The 17173-nt window shown below is 44.8% G+C and overlaps 1 protein-coding gene across 1 annotated transcript in view; it reads right to left on the bottom strand.

The window, feature by feature from the left end:
- The window catches only part of LOC122816509 (CREB binding protein), a gene marked incomplete in the record, with an annotated part of 4149155 nt that overhangs the window by 1658384 nt on the left and 2473598 nt on the right, over positions 1-17173 (bottom strand). The window contains 1 exon segment of the mRNA XM_044089341.1: positions 7634-7823. Coding sequence (XP_043945276.1) covers positions 7634-7823 — 190 coding nt within the window.

Here is a 17173-nt window from a genome sequence, read left to right as displayed (position 1 = left end):
AGGAGCACCTTGGGGAGGAGAGGCAGTGGAGGAAAAGCATATACTGTTAGGTTTTTCCAGCTGAATGATAGGGCGTCCACTTTCCATGCTTGTTTGTGATAAGTCCTTGTGCAGAATCTCTGTAGCTGGTAGTTGTGAGGGGAGGCAAATAGATCTATGTCTGGGCATCCCCATTTCATTGTTATCATGCTGAAGATTTGTGGATCTAGTTTCCACTCGTGAGGATCTATGAGGTTTCTGCTTAGTTCGTCTGCCAGAATATTTGTCTTTCCTGGCAGGAACTGTGCTTGCAGGTGTACTTGAGAAGTCAATGCTGTGTTCCACAAAGTTATGGCTTGTCTGCAGAAGGGGTAGGAATGTGTGCCTCCTTGCTTGTTTATGTACCACATGACTGTAGTATTGTACGTCTTTATCAGCAGTTTTCCTGGATGAAGTAGATCCTTGAAGGCTGTCAGGGCATTCTGTACAGCTAGCATCTCTTTTTGATTTGATATGAAGATGCATTTGGTTTGCGGGCCATGTGCCCTGAATACATTTTCCTGCCATGTGGGCCCCCTAGGCATAATCTGATGCATCTGTTGTTAGTGTCTGCCTGGCTGTGGGTAAAGTGAATGGCTGTCCCTTGTTGTGGTGACAGGCCTGTGCCCACCATTGAAACTCCTGTTGCAGGCAGGGAATGAGGGTAATTAATGTTTCCAGGCTGTGACAATGTTGAGTCCAAACACTTTTTAGATACCACTGTAGTTTCCTCATATGCAGTCTTGCATATGGAATTAGCAGAATGCAGGATGCCATGAAGCCCAAAGCCTGCAGAATTTTTCTTGCAGATAACTGGGTCTTTGTTGCTATCATTTCTAAGTAAGAAGTCAGTTGCATTTGTTTGTCTGGCGTGAAATAAGCCATCTGGGCAGTTGTATTTAAGCTTGCACCCAGGAATATTATCTCTTGAGAGGGAACCAGTTTTGATTTATTTTCGTTCACTGTGTACCCTAGGCAAGTTAGTAATCTTTTTACAAACGCCAGATGCTTTAGTAGAATGTCCTTGTTCTCTGCTTGAATAAGGCAGTCATCCAAGTAAGGATTTATTTGTATTCCTCTTTGTCTGCAAAATGCAATTACTGGTGCTAGGCATTTTGTGAAGACTCTAGGCGCAGTAGATAAGCCAAAGGGCAGTGCAGAGAATTGGTAGTGCATTGAGCCAGCTATGAATCTGAGGTATCTTCTGCAAGATTGTCTGACTGGGACATGCAGGTATGCCTCTTTGAGGTCCAAAGTTACGAGCCAAGCCTTCTTGCTCAGCATGGGTAGAAGCTGCTGCAGAGTCAACATTTTGAATTTTGGAACGTCCAGAAAAGTGTTTAGAATAGACAGGTCCAGTATTGGTCTCCAGGCTTTGTCCTTTCTGGGTACCAAGAAAAGTCTTGAGTAAAATCCTTGTCCCTGCTCTTGCTGTGGTACTCGCTGAATAGCCCTCATGTCCATGAGGGATGAAACTTGCTTTTGTGCCTCTGCCCATTGATTGTGTGGCAGGTCTGGCATACCTCTTGTCTTTGGAAGGGTGTGAAAGTGGAACCTGTAGCCCTGAGACACCATATTCAAGACCCATTTGTCCTGGGTGATCATGTGCCAATTTTGTGAAAAAAGTGCTAGTTTTCCCCCCAAGGGTGCTGCCAAAAGATAAGTGTTTGGCCTTGGCAGAGGAAAGTCATTGGGACTGTTTCCTGTATGGCTGTGATTTGTCTTCTCCACTTTTGGAGGTAGAAGCATTCCATTGTTTAGGCCATATGAGCCTTGGGGCTGGGATCTGCCTCTAGGGCATCTGTATCTGCCTCTTTGTGGCCTTTCTGACACTGGAAAGGACTAATTCTTAGAAGGCCAGTTCCTGCTAAATCTGGGTGGCTGTACCTGTAGGAAATCCTTAACTGTCTGCATAGATTTCGCTTTATCCTCCATTTTCTTCAACACCTCTTCTGCCTTAACATCAAACAAAGTATCATGCTGTAATGGAGCATCCAATAATTTTGCTTTAACATGATCAGGCAGATTCTGTTCCTTTAACCAAGCATGCCTTCTAATGACAGAACCCATGACAGCGGCCCTGCAAGAGGCCTCCAGTGAATCAAAACCACATTGCAAAGTATGTTTTCCCACTTGTTCAGCTGCATGCAATACATCCTGCATTTCCTTGTTTTCAGAACATTCAGAATTTGCCAACATTTTCTGTTTTAGCAGTGACATTAAGTATTGCTGATATTTAAGCATATGAAACTGACAATTTAAAGCCCTTACAGCCAAGGTGGCAGAAGTGTAAACCCCCCCCCCCACCATCTGTCCAGTGCCCTAGAATCCCTATCAGAGGGGGCAGGGTTTTTTGCAGTAGAAACTTTGACCCCTTTGGGACCCTGGGATATAGTTTCAGGGTCAGCAGCAGGGTTTTTATATAAAACTTTATGAGAGTTTGGAACCCTGTAGTATCTGTCTGGCTTAACAGGTGAAGGGGGTAAAGAGTCAGGAGACAAGCCGGACTCTGAAAATACATCATCTACAATGTCTAGAACAGGTGGAATAGCAAGAAGTCTGTGCTGAGGTAGTAAAAGAAAGTCTCTGAGCCTTTTCTTAGATTCTGAGTAATCTTGGCTCTCCCAGTGGAAATGCTCCCTCATGGTATGCAGGGTTTCCCCAAAAGAATAATCTTCAGGAGGAGAGGCTGAAGGAATAGATTCTTCAGTATCAGAATCTTCATAGGGAGGAAGAGAGTATCCCTGTTCAGAGGAGGAGTCAGAAGAAATGGAAACCTGATCAGAAGAATCATATTCTGTCTCTTGCCTAGGCCTCTTATCAGGAGGGGGATGGGAACCCCTGATCAAAGTAATTAGGTCTTCGGCCATTTTAAGCATCTGTTTCTTAGACATGGAAGTCTGTCTAGGAGAATGCTGTACTTGTTTCTTTGTATTTAGAGCTGATTTATTCTTTGCCTTTGAAACTGAGGTTTGCTTGACATATAACTGTTTAGGTCTAAAAACTCCCTCAGAAGCCGATGCCTGCTCAGCGGCTCCGGACCCATCTGAGGAAATAGTTTCCGAGTGTCCAATACCTTGAGTATCCAGAGGCCTAGTCGGCTCCACGTGGGAGTCGGAAGCGGCCTGTGGCTCTGAGGCAGCGCCTCACTGAGAACCGGCGACTGACCTACTGGAGGCCTCGTCGTCGGTTTTGGACCTCGGATGCCTGTCCTTTTCCTTTCGTTTCTTATAAACTCCGGTCGTCGGCTCTTCCGACGGCATTATATAATTAAATCTTCGGCCAAAGTAATGAAAGGCAAAATAGTACCGACGCTTAATAGTGCGTTGTTTAAATCTAGCACAAAACTGACAGCTAGCAACGTTGTGATCAGGGCCTAGGCAGGGAATACAGTAAGAATGAAAATCCTAATGAGGTATTTGTTTCCCACAAGAAATACAATTGTTAACTTTTTCTGACATCGGTCTGGAGCAAGAGAAAAGTTTCCCCAATGGGGTACTTAGCTTTAATGAAGACTTCGGATCTGAAATTCGATTTGGAAATCTCAGGAGTTGGCCGACCGGCACTTGCGAACTGTTTTTGCTTCAGGCACCGAGCGGCAAGAAAGACTGGAGAAAATGGCGTTGGCTGCATCTTTTATACCATGGCGCACTGACGTCAGGGAGAATGTGACAGCAACCGATGCCGGACCAGGACTTTGGAATTCAGGCCGACTGTGGGTAGCCTGCCAGGAGGATAACCCAAGTGCAATGACTGCAACAGTGAAACACGATGAACATCTGGTAATGACTGGCCCCTACCCAGAAGCGAAGAAATCTCCTGGAGCGTCTGTCCATCTTGATATGGTAGTACACGTCCTGAAGATCTATCTAGCACATCCAATTGTCCTGACCCAGAAAGGGTAGAATGGACTGTAGAGTGACCATCCGAAACTTTTCTCTTTGTACAGATTTGTTTAGTCTGCTGAGATCCAGAATTGGTCTCCAGTTCCCTGTCTTTTTTGGTACCAAAAAGAATCTTGAGTAAGATCCGGATCCGAGCTGGTCTTCAGGGACTTCCTGAATGACTCTTTTTTCTAGCAGTTTTGAAACTTCTATGACTGCTTGCTCCCTCAGATTGGGTGGAACATCTGGAAGGGCCTTTTTTGACTGTAAGGGGGATTGATGGAAGGGAATTTTGTAACCTCAGGATATAATGGATAGTACCCATCTGTCTCTTGCTAAATTTTGCCAGGCTTTTGGGTACAACGAAAGTCTTCCCCCGACTGCCTCCAGAGGTGAGCAGCCGGGCAACCCTTCAGGGATGCTGGAAAGGCTTGCCAGAGAATGATTCTCTGTCACCCTGGTTCTGCGGACCCCTTCTGCCACGAGGGCGGCATCTGTTATTGTGGTTTCCCCCCTTCTGCCTCTGGAGGAAAAATCACCATGTGTGTCAGGCAAGGATCCCTGGGATTTCCGGAACCACATCTTCCCACTCTTCTGACCCTTGAGGTAAGGTCTAGAGGTTGTGGAAAAACGGACTCCTATGGCAGACAGAGTCTTGCCCTTCTTGCTCACACCTGGTCAACGTGTCTTTCACCTGAGGTCCAAAAAGAAAGGAGCCATCAAAGGGAGTATTGGTGAAGGACGCTTGAAAGGGTTCCACAAACTGACACAGCCACATCCAAGCATGTCTCCTGAGGGCCACACCTGTGCCAGCGGCTCTGCTCGCTCCATCGGCTGCATAGGAAATCAGCCTCATGGAGGAGTTGACTATGGAATTAAGAGTTGCCAGCTGGGAAGCTACTTTGGCTTGTACTCCCTCAGCTGTAGGATCTTGAAGGGCATCTCCAAGCTCTTTCAGGAGATCCCTTTGAAGACGAGTAAAATGACATAGATAGTTCAGGGAGCTCATCGAGAAAGTTGCTGAAGCAAACATTTGCTTTCCATATCTGTCCATCATCCGAGACACTCTGTTAGGGGGATGAACAGATGAAGAGGTTTCTGCTAACTCTTTCTTGGTGGCTGCTACTACCACCATGGCATCAACGGGCACACCTTTGGAAAGGAATTGCTTATCCTGGGGGGCTGTAATAAACTTGTTAGGTCTCCTCGGAGTTGGTTCCACAGTGTCTGGAACTGACCAAGCCTTTCGAGCCACCACAGACATGAGTGGGTCGAAAGGAGGAGAAACCCAGGAGGTGGAAGGTCGGGAACCGAATGTGTCCAGGAATACAGACTCATCCTCGGTAGGGGCTAGGGAAGTCCAGTTCCCCCTCTGCCTAAGCATTTCAAGGATGTCAGAAAAGGAAACATCTTCAGAGGGGGACCCTTCCAATTCATCTAAGTCTTTATCTGAAGTGACAGACTCAGGGGAGTCAATGTGCTTTCTCTTGCACTTCTTCTTCCGAGGGAATGTGCTTCCTCTTGCACTTCTTCTTCCGAGGGGGCTCCTCTGAGTGATCAGGGGAGGCCTTGAAAGAAGAGGGAACACTCAGTGGGGTGTCCTGGGGCATCGGTTCCCTACGCTTGGGGTCTGGAGGAGGAGCAGAGGTTGGCACAGACACTATGGGGGACGGAGCTGATGGAGCTGGTAGTGGAACTGTTTCGGGAGACAGCACACTCTGCTTGACCTCGAAGGCGTCTCAACCTCGAGGCAGAGAAAGCTCCAGTTCCGAAGAAATAGGAATCTTTCTCCGTGCCGAGGGCGACTGCTCCGAGGCCGATGTTGGAGCCGAGCTCACCTGTGCCGAAGCTGCGAGGGGGAAAACGGGATCGGACAAGGATCCGATGCCACTGTCTCCCTTGGAACCGACGCGAGAGCCCTGGCGTCCAGATTCCTCGATAGAAAGAACAAAAGAGGTAGTTGGAGCCAAAGTTGAGATGGTGATCGGAGCCGACGGTTCCACTACCCGCACACCAACGGCCTCCGGCTCCGAACTCAATGGAGTCGGAGAAAGAATGGAAATAGAGGCGGTTGGAGCCAATACCTGTTGAGGTGGGCTGGATAGTAATTTAGCTAGTGCCTGTGACTTAAGCAACCTACTTACTACTCTCTCCACATCATGATCCGAAAGCCTAGAGGATCGAGAGGAGTGTGAAGAATGGTGGCTACATTCACTTTGTAATAATGGTGACCAAGCCACTGAGTGGATGGACTCTAAAGAAGGGGACCTCAGTCTCTTATGGCTTCGTGACAGCTCTGAAACATCTGATGGAGCTGAAGGAGGAGGTGTCTTGCCGGTGCCAGCCGGAACCGACATACTTGGTTGTTCCAGTACAGGAGCCAGCTCTGAAGGAGGAACCGACGGTTTACAGATTTAGGGGATTTCACGGGCTGAGAACTCTTTGCCGGTGAATCTTGAGGCTTCAATAAACCCAGAAGGATTAATTTTTTTTGCGCTCCTGCAGGCCCCTTGGACTAAAGGCGTGGCAAACCGAACAAGAGTCCAGCAGGTGAACAGCGTCCAAACAATAAACGCAACTAGTGTGCCCATCTGTTAGAGACATTTTCTGACAGCATTAGTCACACTTTTTGAAGCCAGAAACTTTCATATCCTTGGACATACCTCTGCCATTACACACAATCCAAGTACCACAATACAGACAGACAAAAAATCTGTACACTACTAAACGAACACAACAGTTTTTTTTTTTTTTTTTTTTTTTATATAGTAAAAAGGAAGGAAAGGAGAGCCTCTAAGTTAAACGGCTGTCCTAAGGGAGGGGGGAGGGGAGAACTCTCTAATTTAAAGGAGTTCTTAAGAAAAAAAGGGACTGCGGAAAAAAGCGACGTCCACAAACAACACCCACAGAGAATAAAACTATAAGGGGAAGTATACACTAGTTTTAAGAAGCTTAAACAAATATAATTAAATAAATATACAAAAGTATACAAGCCTGAGCCAGAAACGACACACCTCGTAGCTGAAGTGGCAAACGAGATCTGGGTAGCTTTCGCTAGGCATCATGGGATAAGGGGTAGCCTTGAGCCAGTAAACTGCTCTCGAGATATTGAAGATGTCCGAGTCAGAGCCGAGGATCGGCTCCGATCCCAAACAGCAAGAATGAAGGTGAGAAATTTCAGGAGTCGGTCGACCGGCACTTGTGAACTGCTTCTGCTTCGGGCACCGCACGGCAACAAGACTGATGTAATGGCGTCGGTTGCATGTTTTATACCTTTGACGACCTGACATCATGGAAGAAGGGACAGCAACCGACGCAGGACCCAAGACTTTGTTAATCAGGACGACTGAGGGCAACCTGCAAGCAGATTACCCAAATGTAATGACTGCAACAGTGAAACACGAAGAACATCAGTTAGACCATTTAAACTGCAAAATAAAGTGCAACTATGTACTGGAATAACTAATAATGGCTTAAAGACCCTTGTTAAAGGTGATACAGACAGCTAAAATGAATTTAAAATCAGAATAAGAAATGAAAACACGTATCTGTCTTCTATCAAGCAGAACTGTTACGATGCAATAAATTTAATTTTATGTGATTACACATTATATTATACAAAATAAATTAACAGGACAAAGTTCTGATTCAACTGTTAGAAACTACACTGCATCTATTTTAAAACTCGTCTATGAAAGCTATGTGTCAGTAATAACTATATATTTACATACTCTTTCTGCGTGGTTGAGATGGAGAAGCTGACTGGGATGCTGTGCTATTAAATCCACCGTCATCCTCCTCTTTAGGTTCTGTTTTTCCTGTTACACATTTCTTTTCTTCCACATCCATGGGCTCTGGCTTTGACTCCACACTTTGAACTTCTTTTACCTGCAAAGGGGAGGACGATGACTCTTCTTCAACCTGAGAAAAAATGTTACACAACAAAGTCCAAGTTTAAATACAACTATAAAATACATCCTCACATCATCTCCAGTAAGCAAAAATTCTTATGTTAGCAGACTGGAACAGCTAGTAGTAGTGCAGTAAACCCTGAATTCATTTTATAAGCATTCATAACTTGATGCCGCAGCCATATGCACTAAGAGCAGTTACTTATGGGAAAAACTCAATAAGCAGAAAGTAAATCACATCTTCAGCACACACCACCACTTCTATACAAAGTGCATGAACCTGCCAAAAATAACTCCATAATGATTTTTTAATTAATTAATTACTTTTTGTGGCATTTTATAACGATTTTTTTTTGTTTAATTATAAAGCCATTCTTTCAAAACCGCAAAAGCCCTACTAACATATAAGATTATAATAAAAAAACACCCACGAATGCCTGGTGTAATAGCTGAGACAAACTGACCAAATCCTCGGCTCGAACTGGAAGAACGAAATTTATTGTAAAACAAGACAAAACAACCACCGAACTTCATAGGTTAAGCGCTTTCATCTGTATATAACCAGACTTCCTCAGAACCGTTGTTCTGAGGAAGTCTGGTTATATACATATGAAAGCACTTAACCTATGAAGTTCGGTGGTTGTTTTGTCTTGTTTTACAATAAATTTCGTTCTTCCAGTTCGAGCCGAGGATTTGGTCAGTTTGTCTCAGATATTACACCAGGCATTCGTGGGTGTTTTTATACAGTTGCTTGTGGTTTTACAAAGATTATAATAAAGGCTAACTCAGGAGCAGGAAGATTAAATAATTCAGAATCACACAGTATGGTTTTGTGTAGGTGATAACCAATCTCTAATGTCAAAAAGAGATACTATAGCCTTTTACAGGCCTGGAGGACTTTCTGGGTGCTTTCATATCTATATCCACAGATCCAGATTCTCAGCCCCAGCTCCCAAAACCAGATTCTACAAAGTTCTAGATGATCTTAAGTATTAAAACATTTTACAGTCCTGTAGCTGGCCCTTCAGCTGTTTCCTTAGTCTCAGACTAAGCTTTTGTCAAATGCTAATGCCCTACCATCAGCCAACAGCAAGGACACAGAAAGACGGGTCAATAAGGTCCATGCTACTATTACCCTGTCCTTCAAGTCATTTAATTGTTAGACCCAGATGACCAAAAACCTCTTATCTATCCTTATCAATCTGAACAAGGCTATTGCTGACAAGTCAGGTTTTAGACTCCAACCAACAAATTTCATCCTTGGTATATCAAGCTACTGAAGTGGCTAGGCATAGTACAAAATGCAGCTGGTACTGGTTCAGTCATTTGGAGATACGCCTGGCTGCGTAACCAACCTGCCAGAGGATTTCATGGCTAAACTACTAAGTACTCAAAAGGTAGAATACAGACTATGACAGATTTATTCATGACGCATTCCTCATTTTTTTAATTGTTATCCCCCGCAACCCATGCCACATTGAGCACTCAGTTATGATCCTGCACACTACAACCACTCTCCATACTGTAATGCCGCTGGCTACCAACAAGCTAATCCTGAATGTATCTGTTCACTTGGCAGGCTCACTGATATCTCTGGGAGTCAGCATTACAGCACAATTCCTAGAAATGGAGGAGAATGTACCCAAGGGAATCACAGATTGGGTACCAGGTGCACAATCCTGTGACAGCATCAGCTAGAACCATTTTCCAGCCTTAATGAACTGCAGGGCTGCAAACGTCTCTGATCTCCATCAGTGGTTGCACAGGTAACAATTCTTCTCAAAACCTTCCCCTGCATAAGACAGCTGGTAGCTAGACACTTCAGTCTATCCCACTGGATGGTCTTAGCAGTGGACCAAACCCATTCCTGAAATCTGTCTACTGATAGAACAAACAGATACCCTTGCCTCTATGCCAGTGAACCAGCTGAGATGCATTCCTTGGTTTTCTTTTACTTACTGGTTATGCGGGTAGCCCCAACAAGCTAGTGCCTCCTTCCAAGGCTGACATGGGAGCACTGTCTGGTTAAGTAACTTGCACAGAGTCCAGCAGAGGACAAATGGAGAATGAGGGAATCAAACCCAGTACATTACAGCATGAAACCTGTTAGCAGTATCCAGCTATAATCCTCTGTAGAACCATCTCCTAACAGCAGTCTATTTTATATTTTGCCACCTCTTTATAATATTAACTGGTACTTTTTGGCTGCTCACATTTTATACTTTTTTTATATACTACAATAAGTAATAATGTGTTACACTTTCTGAAATGCCTGCTATACCACTTTACATTACCAACAAGAATGCTTTGCAAAGGCACAATGACCTTCACATTTCCTTAAAAAAAAAAAAAAAAGAGAGAAACAAAGTTTTGAGTACTTAGCATAACAGTGAATTTGCGAGAAGGTATTCATATGGAATAATCAGAAGGACTGGCATCCTGGTGACTGTAATTCTCAGTATGAAAAAATTTCCAATCTTTCTGTGTTGCAGAGAGACAAAGCCCAGAATGCAACCCAAAGCCCAGAATGCAACCCAGATGACCCGAGACTGGTTCACAAAGTAGGTAGTGGAGTAGTGAGCAAGGCAGGATGAAAAAGGGGAACTGGTCCAGTCTTCTGCAATGCTAGCATTTACTAACTGAAAAAGACAGTGAGAGAGACAAAAAGAGTTATGTTATGCAAGGATATATGGGTAGCTCTATCAAGTCCCATTGAGGTAGCATCTGTTAAGTGTACATTCAAGACATTACATATAAGGACTAACAGTACAGCACTTGCAACTGCAAGTGTGCATGTCAGCTGCCAGGTGGAGCAGATGGGGCCATAAAGAGAAAAATCAATATTAGCTACCTGGACAACAGCTTTTCATTGTCCACAATCAGCTCTCATTTCTGTAAGTAGGAGGACAAATGGGAACCTATCATGAAAATGGAGGAGGACCGGATGACCATTACGGTACAGGTAAATAAGACTTCATAGGTATCAATCTGGCCTCTTATCCCACAATGCACTGCTCCCTCCTGCTTCACTCTAGCTCAAAAATGTCATCTAAAGTGGCATTCTCAATGATGTTGGCAGACTGTACTTCAGGAAGAAGCTATGGAATATGTCACATACAGCATAAAAAAGGAACTGTAACTAGAAAACCAAAAGGTAAAACCTTATTTAACAAACTTCTTAACATTTTTGCATTTTTTTTTTTTTGGCAAAGGAAACCAAAATATGGTAATTTACAGGGGTAGCTCAAGCCTATCAGCATAATACCTTGGTTGTCTAAGGGTATCCATACAAAGAAGAATGTAGAGATGTCTAAGAACTTACCATAACAGCAGAAATCCTACTGGTCACTGATGCAGTATTCCAAACAGATGAGTTTTGACTGCTGATGTCTGGTTTCCTTCTCAGAAGCATACATTCAATGTATGACCTCAATCCAGGAGCACAGGGGTAAATAAGCAGACATATGAATGTAAAACCTCAGACTAATCTCCCAGCTAGTAGCCAGCGGACATCTGAGAGAAAAACAGCTAGAAGGGGCACAGCAGAAGTCGCGGGTCCCCTTGGTCCTAGGATATGTCAGACAAGACATCAGAGTAATGGAAGAATGGAAAATGGCAAGACAGGGGGAAGAAGGGTGGGAAGGAATACTGCAACACTGACCAACAGGACATCTACTGTTATGATAGGTTCTTACACAACTATACTACATCCTGACCATTACTGTAGAACTCCAAACAGGTGGGTGATTCACAGCGTTTAAGGGAACAGAAGGGAGGAATGCTGAGAATGGTAAGAACTGTTCAATGTGCCACAAAGGGCTGACCTGGTGAAGGCTGTCCTAGCCTTGGAAAAGGCATAAATTCTGCACTGTTTAGTGAAAATGTGCACAGAAGACTGGGTAGCAGCTTTTAGGATGGTTCTGAAACCAACCTCATTCCAGAAAGCTCGAAAGGAGGCAACTGATTTAGTACAGTGACTCCTTGGAAAGAAGGCAAGGATTTGACATGGCGAGTGTATCAAAAGGAAATGGACTCAAAACTCCAGCTTGCAATAGCTGTTTTGATACTGGCTGGCCTTGCTCAGAGTCCATGAAAGAGACAAATAGTAGGTCTGACTTACAGTCTTAGTCTTGTCCAAATGGAATCGTAGCTGTCTTGGCATGTCTAGAAAGTGAAAAAGTCTTTCACTCCTGTTCTATGGACTAGGAATGAAAGTAGGTAGACTGATGGCTTGGTTAATGGACATCTCATTTACCACTTTAGGCATGAAAGAGAGGTTGACCCTCAAGGACAAACTGTCCTTATGGAAAATAAGAAAAGGAAGAGTGGCTATGACTGCCTGTAGTTCTCAGCTCTCCAAGCAGCAGTGAGAGCTACTAACAAAATGTTTTTTTCTAGGTGCAGAATTTGAGAATAGAAGTGGCTGGCACAAAGGGAAGGATAGCGAGTTTTCCCAGCTCAAAGATGAGATCCCAAAGGTGAATGTGTATCTCAGATCTTTTCAGAGGGCTTGAGTACCCTTTAAAAACTGTTTGACCTCAAGTCTGGATGTAACAGGTGGACTGAGAGGGAGGTAAGTAGAGATGGCTGAAAGGTAGGCTTTAACAGAAGAATAAGCCAGACTGCCTTTCATGCACTCATAAAAACAGGAAAGAAAAAGAAGAACCACTGATTTTATAGGGTCTTGATTGTTTGACACCATACTGACAATCTCTTCCATTTGGCTATGTAGGATATTTGAGTGATGGGTCTCTTTTCCTCCTGGAGAACCTAGAGCATGTCCTCAGAAAATTGGTGAATGGAAGGGATCAGAATCCTCTTGTCCACAGGGAGAGGTTGAGGGATGACAGGGTGGGACTGAGCAACGAGCTTTTCTACTGAGTGATCAAGTCCATTTTGTAGGTTAGCTTATAGTGACTGCCCCTGCCTAAATGATAGAGAAGGGTGAACTAATGCTGCCTTGGCCAAAAAGGCAGTCACTTGTCAATTTTTTTCTTTTTTTTGATCTTTAATAGAACTTTTGATAGCAGAGGAAGTAGATGAAAGGAATAAAGAAACTTCCGTGTCCACTGAAAGGATAAAGCATTTGTCCTCCAAGCCAAGGTGGAAGGTGTCCTGGTGCAAACCAAGGGGAGCTGTTTGTTGCTAACTGAGGCAAATCAGTCTATCTGTGGTATTTCCCACCTGAGGACAATGTCTAGGAAGACCCATTTGTTATGTATCTATTCATGGGGCTATTCAATAGACGTGCTGAAAAAGACTGCCAGGATACTGTCCTGGGACAAAATGTATACTGCTTGAAGGGACGTGCCTGCCTCGACTGGTACTTCCCAAGCAATCTGAGACAATTTGCATAACTGGTATGATCTGGCTCCTCAGTGCTTGTCTGTGTGCCACGTGGCTGCTGTGTTGTCTGAATAATCTAAGAGGTCCTGGTTTCCAGAAGTGGGCAAAGACTTGTAGGGCCTGAATGACAACCCTCATCTCTTTCAGGTTGATGTGCTTTTCCTTGAGGTTGGACTGCCAATGACCCTGGAACTTGTGGATTCCCATCCGAGCCTCATCTGAGGCGTGTGTGTACAGTTCTGGACTTGGGGTCTGTACCGTAAAAGGCAAGCATGGATTAAGGCTCACCTGTGTCACCATAGGACCTTCTCCTCGAGACAATGTATGACAGAGATGTGTGTGTCCAGGGGTAGTGTGTGTCAAGACAATACATTTTTCAGGTACCACTGAATTTTTCTGATCTGTAACCTGGCTAAAGGAAGCATTAGTATGGTTGGTGCCATACAACCTAGTGGTCTGAGAATTTCCCTGGCTGAACAAGCTTGGAGAGAGGTGAAGTACTGAAAGTAAGTTTTGAGCTCTGCACCTTTTCCTGGGGCAAGAAGGCCTGCATGCTTTTCCTGTCTAGTCTGCAACCCAATAAAAACTAGGTCTTGAGTGGGCTGAAGGTATGACTTTTGAAATTGAAAGTGAACCCCAGTTACAGGGGAGGGCTGAGAGTGAACTTGAGATGAAGAGGTAAGATATGAGGCAAAGAGGCCTGGATTAGCAGACTGTCTAGGCAGGGGAATAACTGCCATTACCCCAAGTCCTGCAAATGGCTTTTAACTGGGTCTAGGCTCTTAGTGAAAACTCTGTGGGTGTAGAAAGCCCAAAAGGCAAAATAATAAACTGAAAATGTGATGAGCCAATAGAGAATCGCAGGAATTTCCTGCAAGCAGGGAATATGGCAATATGTGGGTATGCATCCCTTAAATCCAAAGATACTAGAAAGGCCTGCTGAAGGATAAAGGGGAGAACGGTCTGAAGAGACAGCATTTTGAAAGAAAGTACCTTGACGAAGGTATTGTGCTGGGTGAAATTTAGTACGGGTCTCCACTGTCCATCCTTTTTTGGTAGCAAAAGAGTCTAGGGTAAAACCCTTGTCCCACTAACTGACCAGGAAAATACAGTTGTGTACACTTACCATAAATGTAGATGTTAAATTGTATTGCAGTCATCACACTTGGGTTATCTGCCTGCAGGTAGCCCTCAGTCAGCTAGAATACCAGATAATTAGTATTTCTTTGTCGGTTGCTGTCGCTTCAGGACTGACGTCAGGTCATCAGGAGTATAAAAACAGGCAGCCAATGCCATTGCATCAGTTTTTCTTGCCCCAAATGTCAGGAGCCCCCAAATAGGGAGCTAAGTTATGGTGGGGAAAACACCACCAGTAAAAAGTAAATACCAATACCAATAGTAATAGCTATAGAGAGGAGAGAGAGAGAGAGAAAAACCAGGGGGCTGGATGGAGGGAAACAAGGAATGCAACAGTGAATACACTCGAACATCTACATTTATGGTAAGTGTACACAACTGTACTATGTTCTTCGTGTTTCACTGTTGCAGTCATCACACTTGGGTGGATTCCCAAAGCTGAGGAAGGGTGGAGGCAGTCAGGAAGAGTTAGGGCTGGCTAGTAGGCCTTGCAAGACTGCTGTAGCAAAACCTGCCCTGGATTTGGAAAAGATAGGCAGGTGGTAATGCTTGGTGAAGGTGTGTACAGAGCTCCAGGTAGCAGCCTTCGGGGTGTTCCTGGTAGGGACTCCCCAGAGAAATGCTGTAGAGGTAGTGTAGCCCTAGTTGAATGTGTTCTGACCTCCTGAGGGGTTGGCTTTCCATGGTGCTTGTAGCAGAAATGGATGCAGTGTGCTATCCATTTAGAAATGGTTTGTTTTGAAATGGCCTTGCCCTCTGCCCTGGTGTAAATCTGACTAGTAACAGGTCAGATTTTCTGAAGGGCTTAGTCCTGTCAAGGTAGAATCTGAGCTGTCTGTGCACATCCAAAGAGTGCAGGATCCTTTCCCCTTTATTTTGAGGATTAGGGAAGAAGCTGCCAAATGGATGGATTGATTGAGAGTTACACTGGACACCACTTCAGTCATAAAGGAAGGGTTAGTCCTGAGGGAAACCCTGTCAGCATGGAAAATAATGAAGGGTTCCACAGCCATCAGTGCTTGTAGCTCAGACACTCTTCCAGCTGAAGTAATGGCTAGAAGCAAGGCTGTTTTCCAAGAGAGGAATTTTAACTCTGCTGAAGCAGCTAGTTAAAAGGGGGGGGGGGGTGAGCTTTTCCAGTACAAAGTTAAGGTCCCAAGCAGGGGTGGGTGCTCTCCTTGGTGGCTTTAAGTTGTTCGGCCCTCTCAAGAACTGTCTGATGAGGGGGTGAAAGAATAGGGGTGGCTCAGTGTTATAATGAGCCGAGATGGGAGAGGCATGGATCTTAATGGAGGAGAAGGATAGGCCACTGTGGAGTAATTCAGCTAGGTAATCCACAATTAGGGGTAAGGAGGGCAGTGCTGTGTCCTCTCCTTTAGACTGAATCCAGGAACAATACCTTTTCCACTTATCAGCATAAGATTTCCTTGTACTGGGCCTTCTGGCTTCAACGATAACGTCCAGCACCTGTCTGCTTAGGGTTGCTGGTGCAGAATTCAAGGAATAGGCCAAGCTGCAAGATTTAGGGTTTGCAGTTGTGGATGCAAAATCTGCCCCTCCTGCTGAGAGAGCAGGGTTGGGGTCTGGTGTAGGTGCCAGGGTGGCACTGTTGTCAGGATGCACAGGATTGGGTACCAGTGCTGGCGTGGACAGTCAGAACTGTCCTTGGCCTGTCTTGTTTTATCTTGAGTAATACTCTTGTGAGAAGGGTCAGAGGGGGAAAGGTATAGACTGAGAGCTTTTCCCATAGAAAGGATAGGGCATCCACTTTCCAGGCCCCTGCTGTGAGGATTCCTGGTGAAGAATTTGCTGAGCTGGAGTTTGTAGGCGGAGACAAAGAGATCCACCTCTGGAGTCCCCCATTTCTGAATCAGAAGGTTGAAGGTGCTGGGCTCCAATTTCCACTGGTTTGGGTCTAGGAGATTTCTGCTTAAATCGTCTGCCAGTGAGTTTTGCTAGCCTGGCAGGAACTGAGCTTGCAGATGGACTTGGATTTCCAAAGCCGTATGCCAACAGGCCATGGCTAACCTGCAGAGTGGGTAGGAATTGGTTACCCACTGCTTGTTGATGTACCACATAATTGTGGTGTTGTCTGTTTTTATTAGCAGTTGTCCTGGAAAGAGTAGGGATCTGAAAGCTGTCAGAGCATTCTGTACAGCAAGCATCTCTTTCTAGTTGATGTGCAGATGAATCTGCATTGGGGTCCAGTGGCCCTGAATATATTTGCCAGCAATATGAGCCTTCCAGGCATAGTCTGATGTGTCTGTGGTCAGGGTCTGGGCAGCATGGAGTAGAGTGAATGTCTGTCCGTTGTTGTGGTTGCATGCTTCTACCCACCACAGGAACTCTGTCCTTAGACAGGGTATGATAGGAATGACTGTTTCCAGGTCCTGAGAATGTTAGCACCAAAGACTTTTTAAATACCATTGAAGTTTCCTCATATGCAGTCTTGCATATGGAATTAGCAGTATACATGAGGCCATGAACCCCAGAGCTTGTAGTATTTTTCTTGCAGACAGCTGGGATCTGGTGGCCATTTGTCAGACAGACTTGCTTTTCTGAAGTGAGGAATGCCATCTGAGAAGTGTCCAAGCTTGCTCCCAGGAATACAATCTTTTGACTGGGTACCAGTTGTGATTTATTTTCGTTGATGGTGTACCCCAAGTAAGTGAGAAGGCTTTTTACAAATTCCAGGTGCTGAAGCAGCAATTCCTGACTGTCTGCCTCAATCAGGCAGTTGTCCAAGTATGGGTTGTTGTTGTCCAAGTATGGGTTGTTGTTGTCTTTCGGCTTTTCCCGGTTAGGGGTCGCCACAACGGAACTCCGGTCCGCAAATGATTTGCAGTAGATTTTCACGAATGCCGAGGTGCCAGCTCG

The sequence above is a fragment of the Protopterus annectens genome, chromosome 12.part0 (genome assembly GCF_019279795.1).
Source record: "Protopterus annectens isolate FY-2018-M chromosome 12.part0, PAN1.0, whole genome shotgun sequence".
Lineage (NCBI taxonomy): Eukaryota > Metazoa > Chordata > Ceratodontiformes > Protopteridae > Protopterus > Protopterus annectens.
Note: the sequence above shows the minus strand (reverse complement) of the source record. Positions and strands in the feature narration are given on the sequence as shown.